We start from the raw sequence: 24,098 nt of genomic DNA, 5'->3' as shown, positions 1-24,098 counted from the left end.
ATAAAAGGCAATATATGATCGTCATGAAATGGATAAAAGACTAAAGATGATCGTTCAAAATGTACGTTCAATGATTCTATCAGCCGACATGGATGCAGATAGTAAGAAGCCGAAAAGCAAAATAAAAAATCTGACTTCAAATTTTAGGGAATTCACCTTCATTAAACCATTTTGGTTGAATCATTATTGCTTAACATACATATTTACATACTCAATCTTACCACATTATTCGACTAACTGCGAGTTGGTCAGTTTTCACTGTTCTCATGAATTGATGGGCGCTTTATCAAGCAAGTGACGTTTGAGTAAAAGTGTAGAACAAACACAATTGTTAAATTGGAGTAGACTTTCCAATCTAGAATTCCTTTTGTCCATTACGACCAATAAATTCGAAATTCGCTGTTATCTTTTGATTGATTGTGATAACCAAATAGTTATAAATAAATTATCTGAAATGCTTAGCTTCTGTTGGAGATTTTTTATTGTAGGTAAAGTTAACATGTTTGATGGAGTTTGAAATAGGTTCGGGAATTGTTTTTTTTTAATATTACCTTAAAAATTTCAGGATACTGATATATCATGTGATGTCCGATTTGTTTAAAGAAATAAAGCCTCTACCTTAAATATTGTTTTTGCAATTAAAAATGATTCAACTTTTTTTGTTCTTTTTATTCCTACATAAGAATTACCATAATCAAAGTGTTTCTTCTTTCTTTTTTTAAATTAAGTCTCCACTCTTTAGAAATATTTATTTGTTTTATTCAATTTTCTCCGCTTTGATGCCAGTCTGTCTCTTGATTTTTTTTTTTTTTACCTTGATTGGTATTTAAACATATTCATTTCGTTTTGTTTCGTTTCGTTTGCTTTTGTTTTCGGGCAAAAAAAATTCTTTTTTCCCCCTGCTATTTAGCAAGTATAATGGATCAATTCATGACTGTCCATCTTATTCTAAATACTATACATATTTAAGGCAAAAACTATGTCCTTGAATTCCACTTAAAATTCAGCGTTTTACATTGCCCTGGTTTTTAGAGAGCAAATTTTAAAACGTCCTAGTTTTTTTAACAAATGCACTGTTTTTTTTAAAGAAAACATGTGAATACGAAAGAAGGCATTCTTTGCATTAATAACTTTTTTTTCTAGATTTCAACTATTATCTTTAGCGAAGAATAATAATATATATTCCCATGAAGTCACAAAATATATTTCAATATTGATCAAATTTAACCTTTTTGATTTAATGTTAATTTTCTGTACTGAAAATATTTTACAATAACCTTACAGTATTACGATATATAAGAAATCTCTGGGTGCTTTTTAAAACGGTCCTTAGAACCGAGTACAGGGGATTCATAGTCTTTTCAATTCAATCTCATGCTAACTTTGTATTTACAGTCAATAATAAAATGATTGATACATATTACAGAGGCGAACTCATGAGTTTTAAAACTAGGAATAAGAAAACAATTGAAAAGGTGTATTGCCAAAAGGGACATTAAAAGTAGCAAAATCCAGCTAAGGGAAACTTATTCCGAGGGAGTTGAAACCTGAGTTTCTTTTTAATTTATATATACACGGCCTATTTTAAATGATTGATTGTCTGTTGCCAGTGCATGCATACCCAAGACGATAACAAATTAACAATAAATACAATAGGTAGGTCCTGTAATAGAGTCCGTTCAGGATGAAGGTCAACAAATCTAGATCGTCACTGGAAAATGAAGGTATATTTGATATGGACAGAAACTTTGCAATCAACGAACCACTCAAAAAGTTGTTGTTACGGTTCGTAACGTGCAGAGAGAGTGGTACTCTTTCGGCACACTCCATTCTGACTAGACGTGGCTGTGTACTTGTATTTTGCTCAAATTTGATTGTCGCACGATAACTTACAAAAGTGCAAATAACAAATACGGAACTATCCCTTATTTCGAAAATCGAATATTCCGTTTCCTTTTATTCGCTATTTAAAAAAAGCAGTAATCACAAAGTCGACAAGTAATTTCTGCATATTGTTCTTTTAGTTAGAGAATCAAAGTGTGTCAAAATCACGTCTTACTAATTATTTTGTAGAATTAAAGAAACATATTTTTCCTTTGCACCCTGTGGATCAAATAAAAGAGGGGCGAATAGACAAACAATAGTACACAAAACACAACATAGAAAACTAAAGACTGACCAACACGAACCCCACCAAAAACTCGTCTTGCTCATTTTATTACAAACCCGGTAATATGTAATTCGGTAAGTCACAAGTTAGCCTCTTGTTTTATAATTTTCATTATATTTATTTTTTTCAGAAAATATTGTTTTCGTTTTGATTTGTTTTGGTAAATTTCATTTCGTTCAGTTTAGTATTTTTAAAGTTTGCTTAAATATCTAAACTATTAAATTTTAAAACGAAGTTTATAAATTTAAATTTTAATTATTTGGTGAAATTTTCAAAATTTAAAAAAGAATAAAAAAATTGGAATTTTTTTTTTTAGCCTACATCGTTAGATATTATCAGAGGTAGCCTTTCTTAATGTATACATAGATTTGCATAAGCCTTTATATAAAAAAAATCAGTTCATTTATTTAATTGAACTAATTTGCTTGTGAAAATGTTAGACTAGTAAAAATATTTTGACGAAGCTTCAATAGCGTACTTACTGCAAGTGATGTATTTAGTACCAGTCGGTCATTAAGACATTATTTATTTGTCATTAATATGTCGACTGTACAGATTTTACAAGCTTATATTGGACATTAGGATTAAGTTTTGGATATATACTGATCATTTAAAGTCGATTCTTGCAGACTTATTTTTTTCATCGTATATCATGTCGTTTGAAGCATGTTGTCACAATTCAGTACCGTAATGACATAGTCATTTTTATTTGCCTTAAAAAGAGATGAAAATGTTTACTTGTTCGTAGCTTATTTCATATTCAACTGTGCGTGTTCATATGAAATTGTCGTTGTAGTTTTTTCAACTGAAATTAAACGGAACAGACACGAACGGATTTGAATTTTCCAGGAAAAATTCACTAGTTTTTAAACCTACAAATATGAAGCTAAGAATAATTCCTCCTGATAGTGAGTATGTAAAACGAATATTTAAAGAAACATAGAAATGACTTTAAAATCAAAACGGTAAACAAAGCTGATACCAACTAATTCTGCATATTTTAATGTGTTAACTCACCATTTTTTATAACTATATATCAGCCTTAGCATCTGCATCTTTCAGACTCAGTTTTGAACAGTTGTTTTCCTAATTCGCTGGTTATGAAAGTATGATTCTTCAGAGATTGATCATATTACAAATAGTTTTTGGTCAATTAATTTAAGAATGAAATCATATCTAATGTTTCCCTTTCTCTAATCGCAATATTCTATTCTGATCTTTCTAGTAATGCAATCGGTTTTAATCTAGCATGTTACTATAATGAATAAAAATATTTGTCGGATTAATCTTACCTTTAGAAACCTTCAATTTACATCATCTAATTCATTTATAAACCTAGGTGCAGTTATTGGAAAAGAAGTGTTAGTATATTATGAGGTGGAAAATACAGGAACAATTAATGAAACTTCTGAAGTAGCGATATCAGACGACCATTCTGCTTCAGTATTACCAATTAGAAGACAGCATACAATTTTAGCGGGAGAAACAAGTAATGGATCGTTTACATTGAAGCCTACCTCAGTATCTAATATCTTGTACGTTTCTTTACTTTTTAGTTACCTTTTTAGCTCACCTTGCCCAAAGGGCCAAGTGAGCTTTTCTCATCACTTTGCGTCTGTCGTCCGTCGTCGTCCGTCGTCGTCCGTCGTCCGTTAACTTTTACAAGAATCTTCTTCTCTAAAACTACTGGCCCAAAGGTAACCAAACTTAGCCACAATCATCATTGGGATATCTAGTTTAAAAATTATGTCCGACGACCCGGCCCGCTAACCAAGATGGCCACCATGGCTAAAAATAGAACATAGGGGTAAAATGTAGATTTTGGCTTATATCTCTGAAACTAAAGCATTTGGAGCAAATTTGATAAAATTGTTCATCAGGTCAAGATCTATCTGCTCTGAAATTTTCAGACAAATTAGACAACCCGTTGTTGGGTTGCTGTCCCTGAATTGGTAATTTCAAGAAAATTTTGCAGTTTTTGCTTTTTATCTTCAATATTATTATAGATATAGATAAACTGTAAACAGCAATAATGTACAACAAAGTAAGATCTACAAATAAGTCAACATGAACAAAATGGTCAATTGATCTCTTAAGGAGTTATTGCCCTTTATAGTCAATTTTTAACAATTTTTCATAATTTTTGTAATCTTTCACAAAAATCTTCTCCTCTGAAACTACTGGGCCAAATAGAATCAAACTTTGCCACAATCATCATTAGGGTATTTAGTTTAAAAAATTTGTCCGATGATCCCGCCCGCCGATCAAAATGGCCGACTAGGCTAAAAATAGAACATAGGGGTAAAATGCAGTTTATGTCTTATATCTCTGAAACTAAAGCATTGAGAGCAAATCTGAAAACTGATAAAAATGTTCATCAAGTAAAGTTATATCTGCCCTGATATTTTCAGACGAATCAGACAACCCGTTGTTGGGTTGCTAACCCTGAATTAGTTATTTTAAGGAAATTTTGCAGTTTTTTGGAAATTATCTTGAATATTATTATAGATAGAGATAAACTGTAAACAGCAATAATGTTTAGCAAAGTAAGATCTACAAATAAGTTAACATGACCATAATTGTCAATTGACCCCTTAAGGAGTTTCGCCCTTTATAGTCAATTTTTAACAATTTTTCGTAAATTTTTGTAATCTTTTACAAAAATCTTCTCCTCTGAAACTTCTAGGCCAAATAGAATCAAACTTGGCCAAAATCATCATTAGGGTATTTAGTTTATAAAATGTGTCCGATGACCCTGCCCGCCAACAAAGATGGTCGACATGGCATAAATTGAAAATATGGGGTCAAATGCAAGTTTTGTCTATTATTCTGATAACCGTTATAAAGAGATGAAATCTGAAAGGGGTAAAATTGTTCAAAATGTTGAGTTCTTCCAATTATCCATATACGTCAAAACTGTTAGACGATTTCCTGTAGGAGTAATTGCCCTTAAATGACAAATTTTACCACTTTTTTCGATTTTGTCTAATATCTTGAAAACTATAAAAGATAGAGAGAAACATTAAACTGCAAAAATGATCAGAAGGACAAGTTCTTCAAAGAAGTTTTAATGTTGAAATCATCAGTTGACTTCTTATTAGAGTTATTGCCCTTTGATGCCGATTTGTACAATTGTTTTTGCGTTTTTGTCTTATATCTTTAAAAAACTTATAATAGATAGAAAGAAACTTAAATATACAAAAATGATCAACAAGACAAGATCTACAATTAAAACAAATGGCAGAAATTGTCCGACGACGCCTTATGAGAGTTATTGCCCTTTAGTTACGATTTTTACCATTTTTTGGGGGATTTTGCCTTTTATGATAAAATTATAATAGATTGATAGAAACTTGAATAATCAAAAATGATAAGCAAGACAAGACTTACTAACATGTCAAATTTTGCTGATATAATTTGTAGATTGTTACTCTTTATAGGAGTTTTTTTACCCTCTTTTGTGTTTGGAGCAAAAGCTAAATAAGATCATGAAGATAGAGAGAAACTGAACAGACTTCAATGATCAGCAATATAAGATACAAATAAAAGCCCAGAGATTATTGTGATTAATTCTATTCTCGTCTACAATGTTGGAGAGTGTCCTTTGTTGAATATGCATATAGACCAAGGTGAGCGACACAGGCTCATGAGTGCCTCTAGTTATTGGTTTTTGGAGAGAGCTCTGATTATTAATCGTTAAATGAGTACTATGATACAACAAATAAAAGAGAACAATAATTGAAATATACTTCACAGCAATTCATTCGGAATAGCCTAAAGTATCAGGATTTGAATTTTATATTGAAAGCTGTTATTTGTATGTATAACTAACTATAATTACAATCATAATGATAAACAAAATGATAAATAATTATTCTAATTTAATAATGATACTACTAGCACAGTACCTGTCATGTAAAAATCTTATATATACTAGTAATATGTATTTGCAGCTGTCATTAAAGCACACACAATTTAGTTTTTCATTCGTCATATATTTATTTTTTTTACAACTCTACGACATATTGTCTCCATTAGATTTCAACTCTGTACAGGATATTTGCTAGATAACTGGGTTAGAATATGTCTGAAATTCACCATTGCAATGTTTGAAATTCATTCTTACACTATATAGACTATCAATATATATGCATTAGTTGAAGTGTAAAATGTTTTCATTAAGACAAAAAAAAAACATTACGGTCGAATCTGGCTCATTTCTATAAAGATAGATATTGATTAATTCTTTTGAACTACTTTTGCGTTCATTAGGAAAAATATTAAAGAATATATTTATATATATATATAAATAAGACTAAATTGAAAACAACGTTCAAACCTGCGATTGCGTTGGATAAAAACCGCAATTTTTATACGTGTGCATGCAAAACAAATTTCTTGGTAGAGAGGTCTAAATACAGCACAAACAACATTTTCCAAAAGACCAAAAAAGTGAAAAAGTATATTTAAACAAAACGCATTTGACTAACAGGTCGAACAACAGATGTTCTTAAATCCTGCTGACTGCCATTGGCGATTGCCAAATAAACGGATCACAAGATGTAACGAAATGGATCTTTATATATATATATCTTTCACTTTTTTGGTCTTTTGGAAAATGTTGTTTGTGCTGTATTTAGACCCTTCTTCCAAGAAATTTGTTTTGCATGCACACGTATAAAAATTGCGGTTTTTATCCAACGCAATCATAGGTTTGAACGTTGTTTTCAATTTAGACTTGTTTATATATATATATATATATATATGAAATATCAACGGTAAACTAATCTACTTATAACTTGTAGGAAATATGCCATAACAGTGTATCTAGGATCCACATCCGAAATAACTCAAAGAATTACAAAAACGGTTCTCGTAAGTAAAGATACCGATTTTGCTTATCAAGTATATGTACATCCTTTTGGCACATCAAATGTATTTGAGTGTTATTTTTATTTTCATAGCAACTGGTTGATACCGGTGCTAGTGGAATGTTAGTCTCCGTTGGTTTCATTAAATGTGTAGTCATTGTTTAAGTACTGACATTATTTGTAGAATACTTTCTTTAAATTCTACGTTAATCAATTTTGGTAATTATTAAGAAACTTGATCTTGGATGGTTTTGGTTGTTTTAAATCCCTTTTGGTCACATAGCTAATCATGTGTTCATATATTCTTACTTTCATTTGCTCCCTCATGTTTGGGTTTGAGCGTTCCGGAGAAGGTAAATCCTGGAAAGCGCCAACGTGTTTTTTTTCAGTTATTCAATAATTCTCTGGAAAAAAACAAAATTTGTAGATTTGCAAATGTGATAACTTTTTCTCAGTTCTACAATCATTAGGGGTTCAACAAAATAATGATTGCACAGTAGAGCACAGTAGTGCAAATTGGTAGATTGACTTAAGACAAGAACATGCAGCTAAACAATATGCAAAAATAAAAACAAAGTTGAAATAAATCAGACACCAGTTTACTTAAAAAGAATATGATACGAATAATACAAGCCGTACTTGAGCCCTAAAATTTCCCCCAAAACAATCTTCATTCTTTTCCAAATTGTGTTTATTCTTTTGAAATGATTAGGATGCATAAAAGTCAGTGATCCGACAGATATCAGACAGTGACCAGACAGTGAACCGACGACGACGGAAGATATCTGTTAGAAAACTGTCGCCATATTCGGGATGATCAGGTACTGTTGGAACTCAATCCTATCACAGTCTGATGTATCGCATTGCAAACGGCTTGGTCTGGACTCAGTCGTATTGTGTTCTGTAATTGTCGAGACTCTGACGTGGGCATAATTGTCGAATTTCATATTAATAACGGGACTTTTCCGGAACGGTTTCGGCAAAGACGTTTCGCATTCGGCATCATCTGGTTGCAATCTGGACTCAATTGGCAAAAAAACAGCAATGACAAATTTCTCCAGATCATGCCCGTTCCACAGGACAACGTTTAGAAAACACAGAACATTATTACGATTTTGATCCGATACAGCAGAATCTGTCACGATATAGTCACGATTGTAATCCGACTAGACAAAATCGACTGAGTCCCCCCGAAAGTTACGGGACGCACCTAACTGTCGCGGTGCTTGGCCGACCTCTCCGGACCATTCCCGATCCGTAGGAAACTGCTACAAACGTATACGACTGCGTTCAGACAATGATAGGACATTCCAGATCATTGAGGATAGTAATCCGACTTTTTCACTTTTCGTGTCTTATCGCTGTCTAATCTCAAACGGGAGCCATAATCGGCAATGTATGAACGCCGCATTAATTATGAACCAATTTCCTTAGAAAAGAGATGTTTTATTCATATAAACATTTTTGTGTAAGGCATTTGTAACAAAATATATTTTTGTGCAAGACTATTGCTCACAAATTAAATAAATGTTAATGAATTTCACAAAAGTAGGCTGTTTTTTTAGTATTTTCAGGTTTGCCTTAAATGCGAAAGTTCATCAGCAACTGTGTGATATGAGGAATGACTAACAGACATAAATTTTCATATCTTACAGATTTTGTCTCTTAAACTCGAATTTAAAGATTGAAAATATTAACCTATACTGAGAGTTAGGCTATATTGCAATGTCCGTCAGCGCGTTTTTCAAACAAATATGTTTGCACATCTTATAAAGTAATAAGGTATTTGATTTAACTTATCTTTAGTGATGTCTTAGTTGTGGTGTCCGTAAACACGTTTGTTGATGACATGAGTTAGTTGGTTTTAGTTAAATTAAATTTAAACTCATGTATAAGACTTCCGGCGATTTAGATTTTAGCTGCACATACAAAAATGTACGAGAACAACTAGAAACAACTGTTTGATAAGTTATTTTCTTGACTAAAATAGTATTAACGTGAATTTGAATAAGGAAAGAGGTTGAACCAATTTTCCCTGTATTTGTTTTATTCACAGAGTTGCTATGATATTCTCCCTCAAATTATCAACATTGCTAACACATTTCAATCAAGTAGAAATATTTTTTAACGCTGCATAATGCTGTTAAAGACAATATTGAAAATTGTACATGCTTATTGTAAAGCAACTAAGCATCAAAGGACGTCTCTAACCAAAATTAATTACGTTGTATTTGAATGAAAATATTGAGTTTTACTTTCCAAAATATCAATTAATTTTGTTAAGGAAGTCTTTCTTATATAAGTGCCAACTATTTACTATGACAGTCGTATTTATTTTCATCTATCTTGTTTTTCCATTCCCAAATGTAGAATAGGAATAGATAATTAACTTAAATGTTATCCTGCTTCGATGGAATTACTTTTACGCTGATGTTGAAATTGATCTTTGAAGGTAACTGATATTGAAAGACCGGATTGTACAGTTGTAGTTTTGAATGGAACTTGTAATAATTCTTCCTTGAATACCGCACAATGCCATAAATATCACTGGTTCGTAAATGCTGAGATAACATTCAAAGGAACTGAGTTGGAAAATTTTACTTCATCCGTTGGATCAGCAACCGAATTGGTTTATGATGATATTTCTGGTCTGAGGCATGGTCCTGTGAATATCAGTATCAAGTAAGCATTGTAGTATTAAAGTGGAATACGATTTTCTATATAGCCAAGAGCATGGTTCTGTGAATATCAGTGTTGAGTAAACTTTGTATTATCTTAATGGTCTTTACCTAGTCCATGACATGGTCCTGTGAATATCAGTATATCAAGTAATCTTTGTATTACATAAAATCAGTATCAAGTAAGCTATGTATTATATAATTGGAATATGAGTATTTATCTAGTCAATGGCACGTTCTTGCGAACATCAGTATCAAGTAAGCTTTGTCGCCAAGTTATCGGAATTCCAATGGGTACTAACTGTGCATAGCAAAGACCCATAGAAACAACATCTGATACAAAAATGTAATAACACTTGTAGATATTCAAATGATATTTTGGCTCTCAATAATGACGATTTTAGTATGTACACAAAAGAGATGTATCCTGTTGAAATTACTTTACAAAAGCTTATACTTACAATGAACACGGTCCTTTCCATGATCTTGATATCTATATCCCGAACGGAAAGCTCAATACTATCATTTACGATAAAAAAAAAAGATGAGTTCTAATTTTCTATTGTCAATTATCCGTTTTTATGTGGTGACTTTCCCTTGGCACCATCGTAAGGCATTTTAATATGTAAAATTTATCAGTCGACAACGAGGGAAGGAGGGGGGGGTTTAACGACCTTGACTACCCACGAGAGTCCTGCACGGTCGGTTTTTATCAGTGATGAGTCTTATGTAGACGAAACGCGCGTCTAACGTACACAATTTTAATCCTGGTATCTATGATGAGTTTATTTGCATTTAAGTTAAAAGATATGAAATCGATATATATTATATTTGTATCAAATAAAAGATTTACGTGCATGTATATTATGCGCTTCAAGAAACACACTGGTCTCCGTACAGCCATAACTGATAGATATATGCATTTCATATAGTATTAATATATTGCTTCATCTCAACACAGAGGGAGTTGCTGTACACCTTCAGTTATTCTTGCTGCTGTGGACACTGATGGTTATATAGCGCAGTGTAAAATAGAATTTTCAGGAGGACAGATTGTAACACCAATGAAATTTTATGACATCGATGATACCCAAGTGAACACAGACAAATCGGTAACATAATAATTATGGTATATTTGTAAATGTATTAGGGTATTGATCCTTCCAAACTGAAATGGAAAAAAATATATTTGTATTAAGATAGTCAAATAGATCATGGAAGTATAACTATATCAGGTAGGATTTGTTTGAAACATTGAATCCATGAAGACATACATTGGAGATTCTCTCATCTATACTATCAGTTACAAAACGTGCAACAACAAAAACAAAATAATTTCAAAAAGCACAGGCAAAAAGCTAAAGGATTATTCAAACAAAAATCAACAAATATTACGCGTTATTACATATGTTTAAAACAACGATTAGTAATATAAGAATAGGTGAAAAGGCGTTTACTATTCAATTTGATAAGTGTTCAATATAAAAAAGAAGATGTGGTATGATTGCCAATGAGACAACTCTCCACAAGAGACCAAATAACACAGAAATTAGCAACTATAGGTCACATTACGGCCTTAAACAATGAGCAAAACCCATACCGCACAGTCAGCTATAAAAGACCCCGAAATGACAATGTAAAACAATTCAAATGAGAAAACTAACGGCCTAATTTATGTACAAAAAATGAACGAAAAACAAATATGCAACACATAAACAAACGACAACCACTGAATTACAGGCTCCTGACTTGGGACAGGCACATACATACAGAATGTGGTGGGGTTAAAAAGTGTTAGCGGGATCCCAATCCTCCCCCTAACCTGGGACAGTGGTGTAACAATACAACATAAGAACGAACTTTAAAAATCAGTTGAAAGAGGCTTAACTCATCAGATAGATAAAAATACAAATACTACGAATACAAGAGGACGTGGCCTGGTACTTGTACATCCAAACAACAAAAAGACACTAAGTACAGATCTGAGAGTACTCGCAGTTACTGACAGCTAGTTCAAAGCCACCAACAACTAATAAAAAAAATCATGCATCTAAGACTAAATTATCAATCCGTACACATCCAACATCCAATGTCTTTTAAACAGAAGTTAATTAAAAAAAGAAATGAACAAACTTTATATCTTTGAAAAAATGTTAATGTCGTTGACACATTTCATTCATCCATCATGATCGAGAAACAAATGCTACACAAGCGTAAAGTACAAAAATCATACACGTATTGTCGTTGTTTTTTTCTTTTCTATAGCACTACAGTGCATATAATGAATGTATGTTTTGTCGTTATCACAGTTAACTGTCATTAAATTATTGATATTTTCCTATATGGGATGACCATACGGTGACTTCTAAGATATTCACTTTTGCACCCTTGGTTCTATTATGGCTTTCACCATTACGGATTGAAACCATATTTCCCCATTTACCTGCACATGCGTGAAATACATACACGTGAAGGTAAACCAAACATCAATCCATCAACCAGATGTGACAATATATGTAAACTTTGACTATTTTCATTACGGTGAAATATGTTGTCTGACTTCACAACTAAACCAATATATTATGGCGTCAATAAAGGTTAGACTTGCGCGAGGGATTAGGCAGCATATTGTCAATGATTACTACTAAAAACTAAAGCAGCAGTTGGAACTTTTAGAGAAAAAAATGTTAACTTGTACACTAATTGAAATTAACGAAATGTCAATATCGGAGACATTGCTCAGTCTTCAGTTTTCTATGTTGTGTTTTGTGTACTGTTGATTGTCTTTTGGTGTTTTTTTATCAATGGCTTTGCCAGTTTATTTTCGACTTATGAGTTTGAATGTCCCTTTGCTATCTTTCGCCTCTCTTCTATGTATATTAACTATGCAGAATTTGAATTTAGTATTAATACTAATTTCAAAAACATTTAGGAAGTACAAACACTGCGCGTAATGTCTCTGCAATCACTTTTCCTCATTTTTTTATATTACATCATATGATTTGTAGTATTAAACTAATTTCTAATTGAACTTCGGAAACTGTATTTCATATTTTTTAGGATGGTAGTCATACAGAAATTGTCATACCGATAGTAGTGAGTGCCATCATTGTTGTTGTTGTTTTGTCGATTCTAGGTTTCATTGCTTACAGAAAATATAAACAGGCATCATATAATGTAAGTTATAATGTAAACCAAAACATTGGAGGAGGAATAGACAAAAATCAACCAACAAGTAGTGTAGAATACCATCCAGTCAAATTAACAGAGGTTAGTGACGAGAAGGAAAACCTTTGAAACAAATTGCAAAACTATTATCTAAGTGTTTTCTTCTTGAAAAGTTCAAAATATCAGACTCTATTATTACTTTGTATTTCTTTTGCAACAATCATATTTTTGTTTTGTATGTAGATGTATGGATCTGCGGTGACTGTGTGCATATTGACTTTTCATCATATGTGTATAATTTCTGAATAAATAGTCATGAACGTTTTTGGTGTGCGATCTTGATTTAATTTTTATCACACTTACAGCTATCATGCAGTAATTGCTCATTAACATGATATTGCATGTGTTGCTGATTTTGAAGATATGATTAAACATCTTTGTCATTTCCTTATATGCCTTAACGAATGAAAAAAACTAGGTGTGTCTGCATGACACAATTGTTCCCTGCATGGAGCTTTATTGCGAAAATTCAGCGATTCCCCCTCCCCCCCCCAAAAAAAAAAAACGACGAATCGTTTATCGAAACACAAACGCGATCTGTAAATCGTCATAATGTATCAAACATCTACTGAAGATATATATTTCATAAAGGTCCTGAAAGTAAACACTGATGAACTTAAAATCAGGAGATTAAGATTCACATGCAGTATAATTAATTGATGGTTGTTTTAACGCCACTTTCATCGCCCTTTGCTACATCATGGAATCCATTTATCATTCTTGGAGAAAGCCGAATTGTAGGAATACTGAACATCCGAGTCTAAAAGACCGGACCCTACATGCATCTTAAAATAATTTAATTTCAAATGATGGATAGCAATGCACTTTAAGCAAAACTTCCTCTTGAAAATCAAAAATAGTATATTGAGAAAGTAGCAAGGTAAAATATCATCATTGAATGATCGGTTATCTGTATTAGTTAACACAGTTGTTTCCATAACGAAACCTGTTTAAAATAACTCTATGGAAAAAAAAACACTAGTCTTATGAAATAAACAAATAAGTAAAAAATTCTTTTAAAACTGTTATAGTGGCAACATGCTTCTCCGGAAATTTCCGTCAATACTTTAACATGTTATGAAGCTTGTCATTTGTTTCATGACCTTGCCATGAATCAGGCTAATGACCGATAGATCAAGTTATTATACCATATGCCAAGCTTTAAATCGATTTTTGAAAAGTTAAAATACATTTAATCCTGACTATCCATGATCTGCTACCAATACCAATACCAATTCTCTAAATGGCAAAAAAACAACATTAAGATATAACAAAAGACGTAAACTAACGAGGTTCTTAACTTTGAACAAGCATATGAATGTGAAGATCTCTTTTTTTTCATGTTGCTCATTCTAGTAACAATACTATGGAAAGCACGGACAATAAATTAAATTGGAGGTATGCATTTTAATCCATAAAATATATATTACAGATAATAATGACGCAGGTTGTATCTGTCTTGTATATCCTTACCCAGAAAATCTGAAATCGTTTTTTTATCAAGAGAAGCGGAAGATACCAAAGGATATTCAAACTCATATGTGAAAAAGAACTGACAATGCTATTTCAAAAAACCCAAAACGACCAAAAGACAATCAACACAGAACAAAACACAACATAGAAACTATATCCTGCTGTCATGTGCATGTATCATTCGTCGCACTATTTCAAAGTATTATTCAGTAGTGAGTATCGAAGACCACTAATACTATCCGATTGACATTGACAAAAATGAGGTCTATGACAGAGTTACAATGTTACCCGTAAGTTGAGAAACGTAAATACTATATCGATTAACAAATTCACAATGATCATTGAAGAACTTATGAAAAGAATTTCAGTCGTTTTTCATTACCTTGCCTTTAGCATGTTTAGGTTATGCTACCCTCTCTAAGAGTGAAATTGCCTTATTGAAACAATCTTTTGTATATCGTATTTAACCGATATACGTAACGCCGTAGATTTGGACAAAGGGCATATTATTGCACAAACACATTGAAAGAGTTAACATTGATAAAAATGAAACCATCAAGTTGTCGGGATCTGCTTACCCTTCCCGAGCACCCAAGATCAACCCCGATTTTTGGTGGGATTCGAGTTACTCAGATCTAGATAGAATTAATCAGTGGCGCTCATATCAGTTGGCCAAATCATGTACAAAGTTAAAGAGCATTCAAGACCATAATAACCAAATTTTGTTTAAAATCTGACTAAAGTTCATATATGCCTAGGGTATCAATACATTAGTGTTAACATGATTTAAAACTCGATTAAACCCACCGCGTATTGTACCTGGACCAAGTCAGGTTATATGGACTATGCGCTGATAGTTGTTTTTTGTCTTTGTACGTTTATTCATGTTGGTGTAGAACTGTGTTATGTTGATGTGGTGTGTATTTTCAAATATTCTTGGTAATTCATGTTTCCCTTTTTGTGTTTACAACATTGGTGGCGAAGCAAGATAGATCCTCATGATTATAAGAATTCCAGGTATTTTTATAAAAAAACATTTTTTTTTTAAATATCCATTATATATACATGTAATGTTTCAATGAAAACATTTGTACATAAATTATTTGTTGCATATTATTATCAAGAAATATATTCTACATGTTGACAGTGTTGGAACGAATGTGGATACATTTGTTTGCACTTTATTTGGTAGCTAGGAATATGATAGTTGTATATATGTCCTTTTCATATTAGAAATTAACAATTACTTTCGACTTTACTACGAAAGAGGTAACGTGTATTTCCCTCCCCTGAACTATCCGTTTGTATGTAGCTACATCCAAACAGCATAATCATGTGTTCCTCAAAGTTTATACAATACTACTACAGTAAATGGATGTCTTTGGAAGAGATTTGTAGCTGACAATGAAGCTACAGAAACAAACATTGTTAATTGTAAAGTCGAAGTTATCTTTTCGATAGTATCACGGACGATATAAACACTTGACTGACGTGAATGATCATAGAAATTTGCCATTTGTTAGAGCCACAGTTCCATTTTACCATTTATGATTATCATCACATTTGACTTTTCTTTTCTTATTTTTAAATTTTAATTGATCTTCACGACTGGTGCCCCTAGTTCAACAGAAACATTTTAGCCCTCCGGAACACCTGATTTAAAAAATGATTTTGCTATGATTGGAGCTGCTCAATCTCTAGTTTGCTGTCGAATGTGACGTATACTCCATATCTCTTTCAGTGTTTTAATGAATTGTTTGTCTTCTTGTCTTTATTTTTTTGGGGGGTGGGGGGAGTGAGGGGCTGTCGTATTTTGGCTTCTTTTGAAGTACTTCATGTTTTAATCTAGTTAGTATGAATCTATTGTAGTCTGCTACTTGACATTGACTGATAAATCGAAGTATTATGGTTAGTGCTTCGTTCATTTACTTTAGTGATTTTAGGTTCAGAAAGAGTTTATTCTAATTGAAAATCGAAATATATTTATACTAAAAATTAAATCTGCATCCAAACTAGTAAATATATAAAAACAAAAGTTCCAAATGCACTAAAAATCCTTTAGTTAACTACATTCTCCAATGTTTTATTCAGAAGCTATAAATCCAACTGTTCCAAAAATGTTGTAAAGTTAAGCATACACGGCATACTATCGACCATACACAGCGGGTTGGTTCTACATAGAGGTTGATTTAAAGCCGACAAACAATTGATCCATTCAACATCTAGTTGATTCACATGGGTACTGCAGTTTTGATTGATTTCAGTACAGAATACCTCCTGTCTCTGTTCCTCGTCACATCTTCCCATGTCAGTTACGGGAAACAGCAATAATAAAACAGGGAACAACCGAAGTGATGTCCACACCTACAATGAATAGAGATAAACACTGTTAAATTATACTAAATAGGTTTAATCCAGATAAATCTTCTCTTTTTGATCAAACACACAAAAATCTGGATGCAAGTTGCATTTTACATGGCCCCAAAGTTTAATCCTTAACACACGACATAATTAATATTTACACTTAGTTACTTATGGTGTGACGGTTGCTAGAAATATAAAACAAGGACATCAAATTATTCTAGATTGTGTGACTAAAACAATATTTGTAAAAAACAGGATAGGTTATTAAGGATCAATTGCCAAAAACGTTCAAATAAACATTACAAAACAAGGTGTTGTTGCTTAGAAATAATCGATAGGTTACACTGTAAGCTCTACCAATCGTTAAATATATTCACCGCGATTTCAAGGTAAGATGTCATAAATATCTACTTGTCATTAAAAATTAAATTCAGGTTGCAATGTTGAACCAAGTATATATTATAGAAGACAGAAGTTATAGGTAAACACTGTGATAAATTATTAAATCGAGTTTCAATTTTGCTTTCTATTTACAAAACTAAAATCCACTTGAAATGACAAAACTCAAGTTGTTTTAACGATAACGCTAATACAGGGACTTTTTATATGACGCCGTGACAACATATATTGTGACTTCATGGATCCTAGACATCAATTTTGCTTTCCATTTACAAAACTAAAATCCACTTGAAATGACAAAAATCAAATTGTCTTAACAATAACGCTTATACAGGGACTTTTTATATGACGCCGTAACACCATATATTGTGACTTCATGGATCCTAGACATCAATTTTACTTTCTATTTACAAAACTAAAATCCACTTGAAATGACAAAAATCAAATTGTTTTAACGATAACGATTATACAGGGACTTTTTATATGACGCCGTAACATCATATATTGTGACTTCATGGATCCTAGACATGTGAACGATTTTGGTTTTCAATCACATCAAACCTAAAATGAAATACGAAGTTTTTAACTAAAAGTACAAATGTTAAGAGGGTTATGCCATATAAGTACAGTATCTCATCTGGCACTTTGAAAAGAAGATGTCTGTATGATTTAAGCCTGTAAACCCTATCGTGATATAGCTCTTTGCACAAATACTGCACCAATAAAACCTTACAACGTCAATGTTTCGGAAACGAAGCTTTTACTTCGTATAAGGTCCATTGGACGTCATCTCAAATTATTAGGTGGCACCTTGTGTTATGTGTTCCCCAAGGAAACATTTCACAAAACGGTAAAAACGTTATTTATCGTATGCAAATGCACTATTTGCAGGTTCTTCGGGATAAATTTTTAAAGTGACATTCGTCTACGAGCAATAAGCATTCTTGTTTTTTTAAACCAATAATCGCAAGAGAGTTACTTTTATATTGTTCTTTGCTACTTTGTTGTCGCACTTTTAATAGATCAGTTGACTTGTGACAATTACATTGTGGATAGGTTTCTTCAAATCGTACCTGGAACTTTTCATTATCAGTTCTAAATTGAATGTATGAAGATAGTGAGTTGCATACTATACTTTGATTATTTTCTTGTTGAGATCTGACAGTTAAGTATATTAGCAAAAAACGCAAAATTGGGAGTATGTGCATTGGCTTAAAATGTAATGTACTCATCAATAGGCTAACATATTTGAAAATTATCATACCTTTAAAATCGGTTAGAATTTAATGCTTCAGGAAAGTAAACTTCGAATATCGAAAAGATCCTTAGCTAAGATATCAGTTGTAATGTAAGTCTTCTTGAGCAATATTCATATTAAGGGATGCAACATACTTTTTGTGATTCGTGACACGATTTATTGTTTTTTTTAATATTTTGAATATTCATTACATGTATTTGTTTGACGTAACATATGCCAATACAGAAGTTCATTTGGTGTATTGATAATACAAATACGGTTCAACATTTTTAAATTTCTGTAAATTAACTTCCTAAAATCTAGACTGGTTGAGAGACTTTGGATAAAAACTGTACGAGAAGTATATTACAAAAAATGGTATGATGTTTCTACAATGCAACTCAAGCAAATAAAATATAAAAAAGTATTAAAAATTTAAAAGTACTACGCAGGTCTCAGATTTGCCACTAATCAAACAAGCAATATTAAATACTTTTAGTTACACAGTGTGATAGTGACCTACAAAATGTAATACGATTTATGTGGTTTGCTCCTGTGTAACGAATTTATCTTACCAACTATCTTAGCATATGGCATTTAGACTTTTGGCCTATCAAACTGATCAAGTCTTCAATATTAAGAACCTACTTCAATTGGTCTATACAAAAACAAATGCCAACAATAATCACTTGTTAGCTTTAATGTGTTTTCTGCATTTATTATCAGTCGTTCATCATTATTTTCTTCATCTGTTGTTTGGCCCAAATGTATAGGAGGTAAGATAAACACTATTATCAAGGCTCCTTTGAAATTTCAATGCATGCGTTACGTGTCTCTGTATGGACACAATACTCTTGCTGAAAAAATGTAAATACAGCAGATGAATGATATTAATGACGACATGAATACTCTACCGTAACAGATTAAAAAATAGTGCTTTTGCGGTCATTTTTTACTTAAACTAACCAACAAATTTGCAGAAAGAAAAATTTTGGTGAAAGAGAAATAAATGTAGACCATTTTGAGCCAACATTTCACATCCAATCTTTTATGGTAATATTCTTTACAAAGCACAAAAATGTCAGTATTCACCTCAAAAGCTAACAAAACCTTTAAACAGACTTATTAAGAAGGGATATAGTTACGATACTGTTGTCAGGTCATTAAAAATGGCATATTTTGGTATTAATATTGATTCACTCATAGGGTCTTTGCATCGGAAATAAACACATTTATTCTGAAACCAGGTGTTGGCATGATACGGGATATGTTCTCCTCATATATTTTATGATGGTATGATACTAATCCCTTAACGGGAGGAATTGTGCATATGATTAAGACATAATCTTTCAATCAGTTTAACTGAGGTCTGGAGCTGGCATGTCAGTAACTGCTAGTAGTCCTTTGTTAATTTATGTAGCATTGTCATTTTGCTTAGTTTCTTTTGTTTCCTATTCTGACATCGGACTCGGACTTCTTTTGAACTGAGTTTTACTGTGCGTATTGCTGTGTGTTTGTTTATTCTACATTGGCTAGAGGTAAATGGGAAGGGTTGAGATCTCACAAAACATGTTTAACCCCGCCGCATTTTTGCGCCTGTCCCAAGTCAGGAGCCTCTGGCCTTTGTTAGTCTTGTATGTTTTTTTTTAATTTTAATTCATTTATATGTCGTGGAGTTTAATGTGACGTCCATTTTCACTGAACTAGTACACATTTTTGTTTATGGGCTAGCTGAAGAACGCCTCCGGGTGCGAGATTTTCTCGCTGTTTTGAAGACTCATTGGTGGCCTTCGGCTGTTTTCTGCTCTTTGGTCGGGTTGTTGTCTCTTTGACATTCACCATTTCCATTCTCAATTTTATTAAATATTTAGAAAGCAGTAAGAAATTGCTTGATTGTAATGGGGTTTTGAATTGGTGGTCTGACACCTACTATCTATTTGTGTTTGTGTTTTTATTTTTGCTTTTTCTAGTTTCTTTTCAATTTTGAGGAATTTTTTTATGGTTTGTTATTTGTCTTTATATAAAAATGGATGTTAGTTTTTTGTAGTTTTTCTTGAATTGATTTTTCGATGATAATGATATTTTTGGTGTTTTAATGGCACTTTCAGACCTCTTATCTATCATTTTATATCGTGGCGGTCAGTTTCTAATAGTGGAGAACACCGGAGTGCCCGGAAAAAAAACTGGCATTCCTAGTTTAAGATGGGAGTCAAACGAACTGCACCTGTCAAGTGCAGGGTTCGAACTAACAATGTGTGTGGACAAGCTAGTGAACTACTAAGACCACTCGGCCACAGCAGAAATCCGCCATTTTTATAAGTATCGAAGTTCATGAGTCGTGATTCATATTATTTGTAGGTACTGATGGTTAACTTTGGAACTTAAAATCGTATTCAGCTTGATGTAATAGATCTTACTCCGTTTGGACATCATGCGATTCCGTCAGGTTTTTTATTCTCTATGTGTGTTTAATCTAAACGGATTAACAAGCTCAGAACATCGGTAAACTAATATTACCTTCCATTTTTACATGACGTGTTCAAATGCTTCGGTTGTTATTGATCCGGAATAAAAGTAAATATGCATGCAATTGTGTACCTCATCCAATTCTGTAAGGGAGATTAATTTTTAAAATATGAAATTTACATTGGAATAAACATGTTTTAAAAAAGTATTCATTGCAAGTAATACTATAAATTCTCAATTTCAATTATAGTAAACATAGTTCACCTTCATCATGAACGCTAGATTTAAATATTTATGAATAAAATCAATAAAATTTGATACGATTTGTTCTTTGCTGAGATAAATAATTTTTTTTTTCGCTCGTATATGATATTTGTATGTATGTATGTCTATGTATACGTCGTTGTTACCAATACTGGATTTATATTATGGAGTGAAGGTACATGTTCAACAATAGACTTTGGTTCATATTCTTTTCTCTGTGCTTATTTGTTATACCCAACACGTGCTAATTTTGATCTTTAGCTACTGATGTATAAGGTGGAAAAATACCTTTTCTTCTTCCTTTTTCCTAGAAAAAGGCACTTTTGATCACTTGTAATTAGCGAACCTTATTCACAGTTATATTATAAAAGTTTATAAATCACAATGGACAGAAAGGTTACCATTCTACTGACACAAGTACTTACCTCTGGCGACATAGTTCGATTGAGATAACCGTGATGTTTACAAATATTCAAAAAATATTTCCATTTCCAGATCTAGAGTGAAATGATTCCTACGGTTACGTCCAATCCATATGAGGTGATCATGTTAATCTAGCTCTTAATAGCTCCTGACAGAAGATGTGTAGGTGGCTTGTTTAAAAGTCATTTGACGCTGAAATTCAAAATTTTCAGTTTATGAGACTTTCTCGTACGGAATATGCATATGCGACCTTTTATACAAGTGTACGATGAATAAGAATAAGTATCGGTTGTTTATTGTGTAAAAAAGTATATATATAACAAAACTACCGAACTCTAAGGTAAATTTAGATAAATTCTAATTAAGTCCATAAAAACTACCAAAATAAAAATTTCTCAACCAACGGAACGAGTGAAAAACAAGCCTCATTCTCCTGACTTGGTACTTGGTAATGTTAAACTATATTTTCAATTTAAAATTATGTTGTGTGTTAAACTTTCAACTATTTGGGACCCTTAAAAATTGTCGTTCATTTGGATTCAATAGCCCTCTCCTTTTCCCTTTACAATATGTGTAACTTTAGGTGTAATACCACCAAATCATAGTACGTCACATCCGGTTGCATACGAAAAAGGGTCGAAAAAAAATATTCCTTTGAATTTGAAAGTTGTAGGAAATTCATCCTATATGTCATTGCAGTAAAAACATTCTGAGTCATAAACATATATCTTGGGTGTTTCAAGGTACAATTATTTTTTCTATTTGGTGTTTCTAGAGAATATTTTGGAAACTTGAGGTTACATGGTTACTAAAGCTTGTACACAGGAAAAAAAGAGGTGAAAATTTGATTGGTTAACTTCCAGTGATGGTTATTTTCTTATATGCAATTCAATGAAATGTTATGTGAAATTTTGTCTATTGTACTGGACAGGATAAAACTTTACTCATGCCAAGTATTTCTTCATTTGAAACAAAGATAAATTCTGCACAATTTTTTGAAAAGTGCCAATTTAACAAAGACTAATAGGAGGAAATCAATGGTGGTATTACACCTATACGGTAATGTGACAGTCAATATCCATCTATTGTAGAATTATTTCCTTTATTACCAGCTTTCAAATAAGGTGTTATTTAGAGTTTGTTAAATTGTAATGTAGTTGCCTTCTTTGATTAACATTCACAATTAATTTCGTATTCAAGGAGGGAATTGTGAAGGAAAGTACTTCATATAATATCTGTTTTTGAACCAGATTTGTAATCTTTATTAAATGATTCTGTAATGGTTTTCATTATAAATGTAAGTTTGGTGGAAACAATTTTTTCATATATGTTTCAATCACACACAAGAATCGACTATTTACCGAATTAACTATTATGTTACAACTAAAAACTGTACAGAAGCACTTAAAGATAATTATATTAACCTTGCAAAACTACCTGATAAAGGTGCCAGCTTTAGCGCATTTTAACACACTTTTACTTTTTTAAGAATTTCATGAAAACCCTCATATGATGTCTCTTAGTACAAACTAAATAATGGAAAACTACATTTAAGCAATTTATAATTACGTTTCATATAGATCATGGAAAAACATTATGTTCCAGATGGCAATACCATATACAAAATACGAAAGAGACCTACAGATAAGCTTCACAATCTGATAAAATAAGATTTTACATTGATTTTATATTCTTTTACAGGATGTACAAATCAAATAATTGGGTTTAACGAAGATGGGAAACGTAATATATTCTTCTTTGTCTCGATTTATTCGATTCTATCAATACATGTCCGGTAGAACTCACATCTAACATTTTTTCTTTCATATTTGCATATGCTACAGCAAGTGTGTCTGGTATTGTTCGATCAAAATATATTGACTGTGACGATCAGACCTACCAAATACTCTGCTTGGTTGGATTCAAAAGATGGGATCCCGGCGAGTCTCGTTTTTTGGCCTGTTTCTAAAGCTCGTACGATTAGATTAAATGTTTTGCTACAATGTACATTTTTATGAAGCTCTCCCTGTAACGTTCAGTGTGTTCTTTGACTTATATAAACCTGTCAACGATACCATTCAGACCATGATCTTCTTTTTGTCGACGATACCATTCAGGTCATGATCTTCTTTCTGTCGACGGTACCATTCAGCTCATGATCTTCTTTTTGTCGACGATACCATTCAGGTCATGATCTTCTTTTTGTCAACCATACCATTCAGACCATGATCTTCTTTCTGTCGACGATACCATTCAGATCATGATCTTCTTTTTGTCGACCATACCATTTAGACCATGATCTACTTTTTGTCGACGATACCATTCAGGTCATGCATGACCTTCTTCTTGTCGACCATACCATTCAGATCATGATCTTCTTTTTGTCGACGATACTTTTCAGGTCATGATCTTCTTTTTGTCGACCATACCATTCAGACCATGATCTTCTTTTTATCGACGATACCATTCATACCATGATCTTCTTTTTGTCGACGATACCATTCAGTTCATGATCTTCCTTTTGT

General features: G+C 32.4%; 1 protein-coding gene across 5 annotated transcripts in view; it reads left to right on the top strand.

Moving 5' to 3' along the window:
- Positions 1-13,211, top strand: part of LOC127715708 (von Willebrand factor A domain-containing protein 7-like) — a 34,320-nt gene extending 21,109 nt beyond the window's left edge. For 3 of the 5 annotated variants that reach the window (XM_052221865.1, XM_052221866.1, XM_052221867.1), the window contains exons 15-20: positions 2,967-3,078; positions 3,510-3,705; positions 6,976-7,045; positions 9,494-9,723; positions 10,681-10,831; positions 12,780-13,211. In XM_052221865.1, the coding sequence (XP_052077825.1) occupies positions 2,967-3,078; positions 3,510-3,705; positions 6,976-7,045; positions 9,494-9,723; positions 10,681-10,831; positions 12,780-13,016 (996 nt within the window). In that variant the 3' untranslated portion in view covers positions 13,017-13,211. Of the gene's footprint in view, positions 1-2,073; positions 2,192-2,966; positions 3,083-3,509; positions 3,706-6,975; positions 7,046-9,493; positions 9,724-10,680; positions 10,832-12,779 lie in introns of those variants that run through there. The other 2 variants (XM_052221868.1, XM_052221869.1) reach the window with 2 other exon arrangements.
- Positions 13,212-24,098: the final 10,887 nt, after the last annotated feature.

Source organism: Mytilus californianus, unplaced genomic scaffold, assembly GCF_021869535.1.
Source record: "Mytilus californianus isolate M0D057914Y unplaced genomic scaffold, xbMytCali1.0.p SCAF_9, whole genome shotgun sequence".
NCBI classification, from domain to species: domain Eukaryota; kingdom Metazoa; phylum Mollusca; class Bivalvia; order Mytilida; family Mytilidae; genus Mytilus; species Mytilus californianus.
Note: the sequence above shows the minus strand (reverse complement) of the source record. Positions and strands in the feature narration are given on the sequence as shown.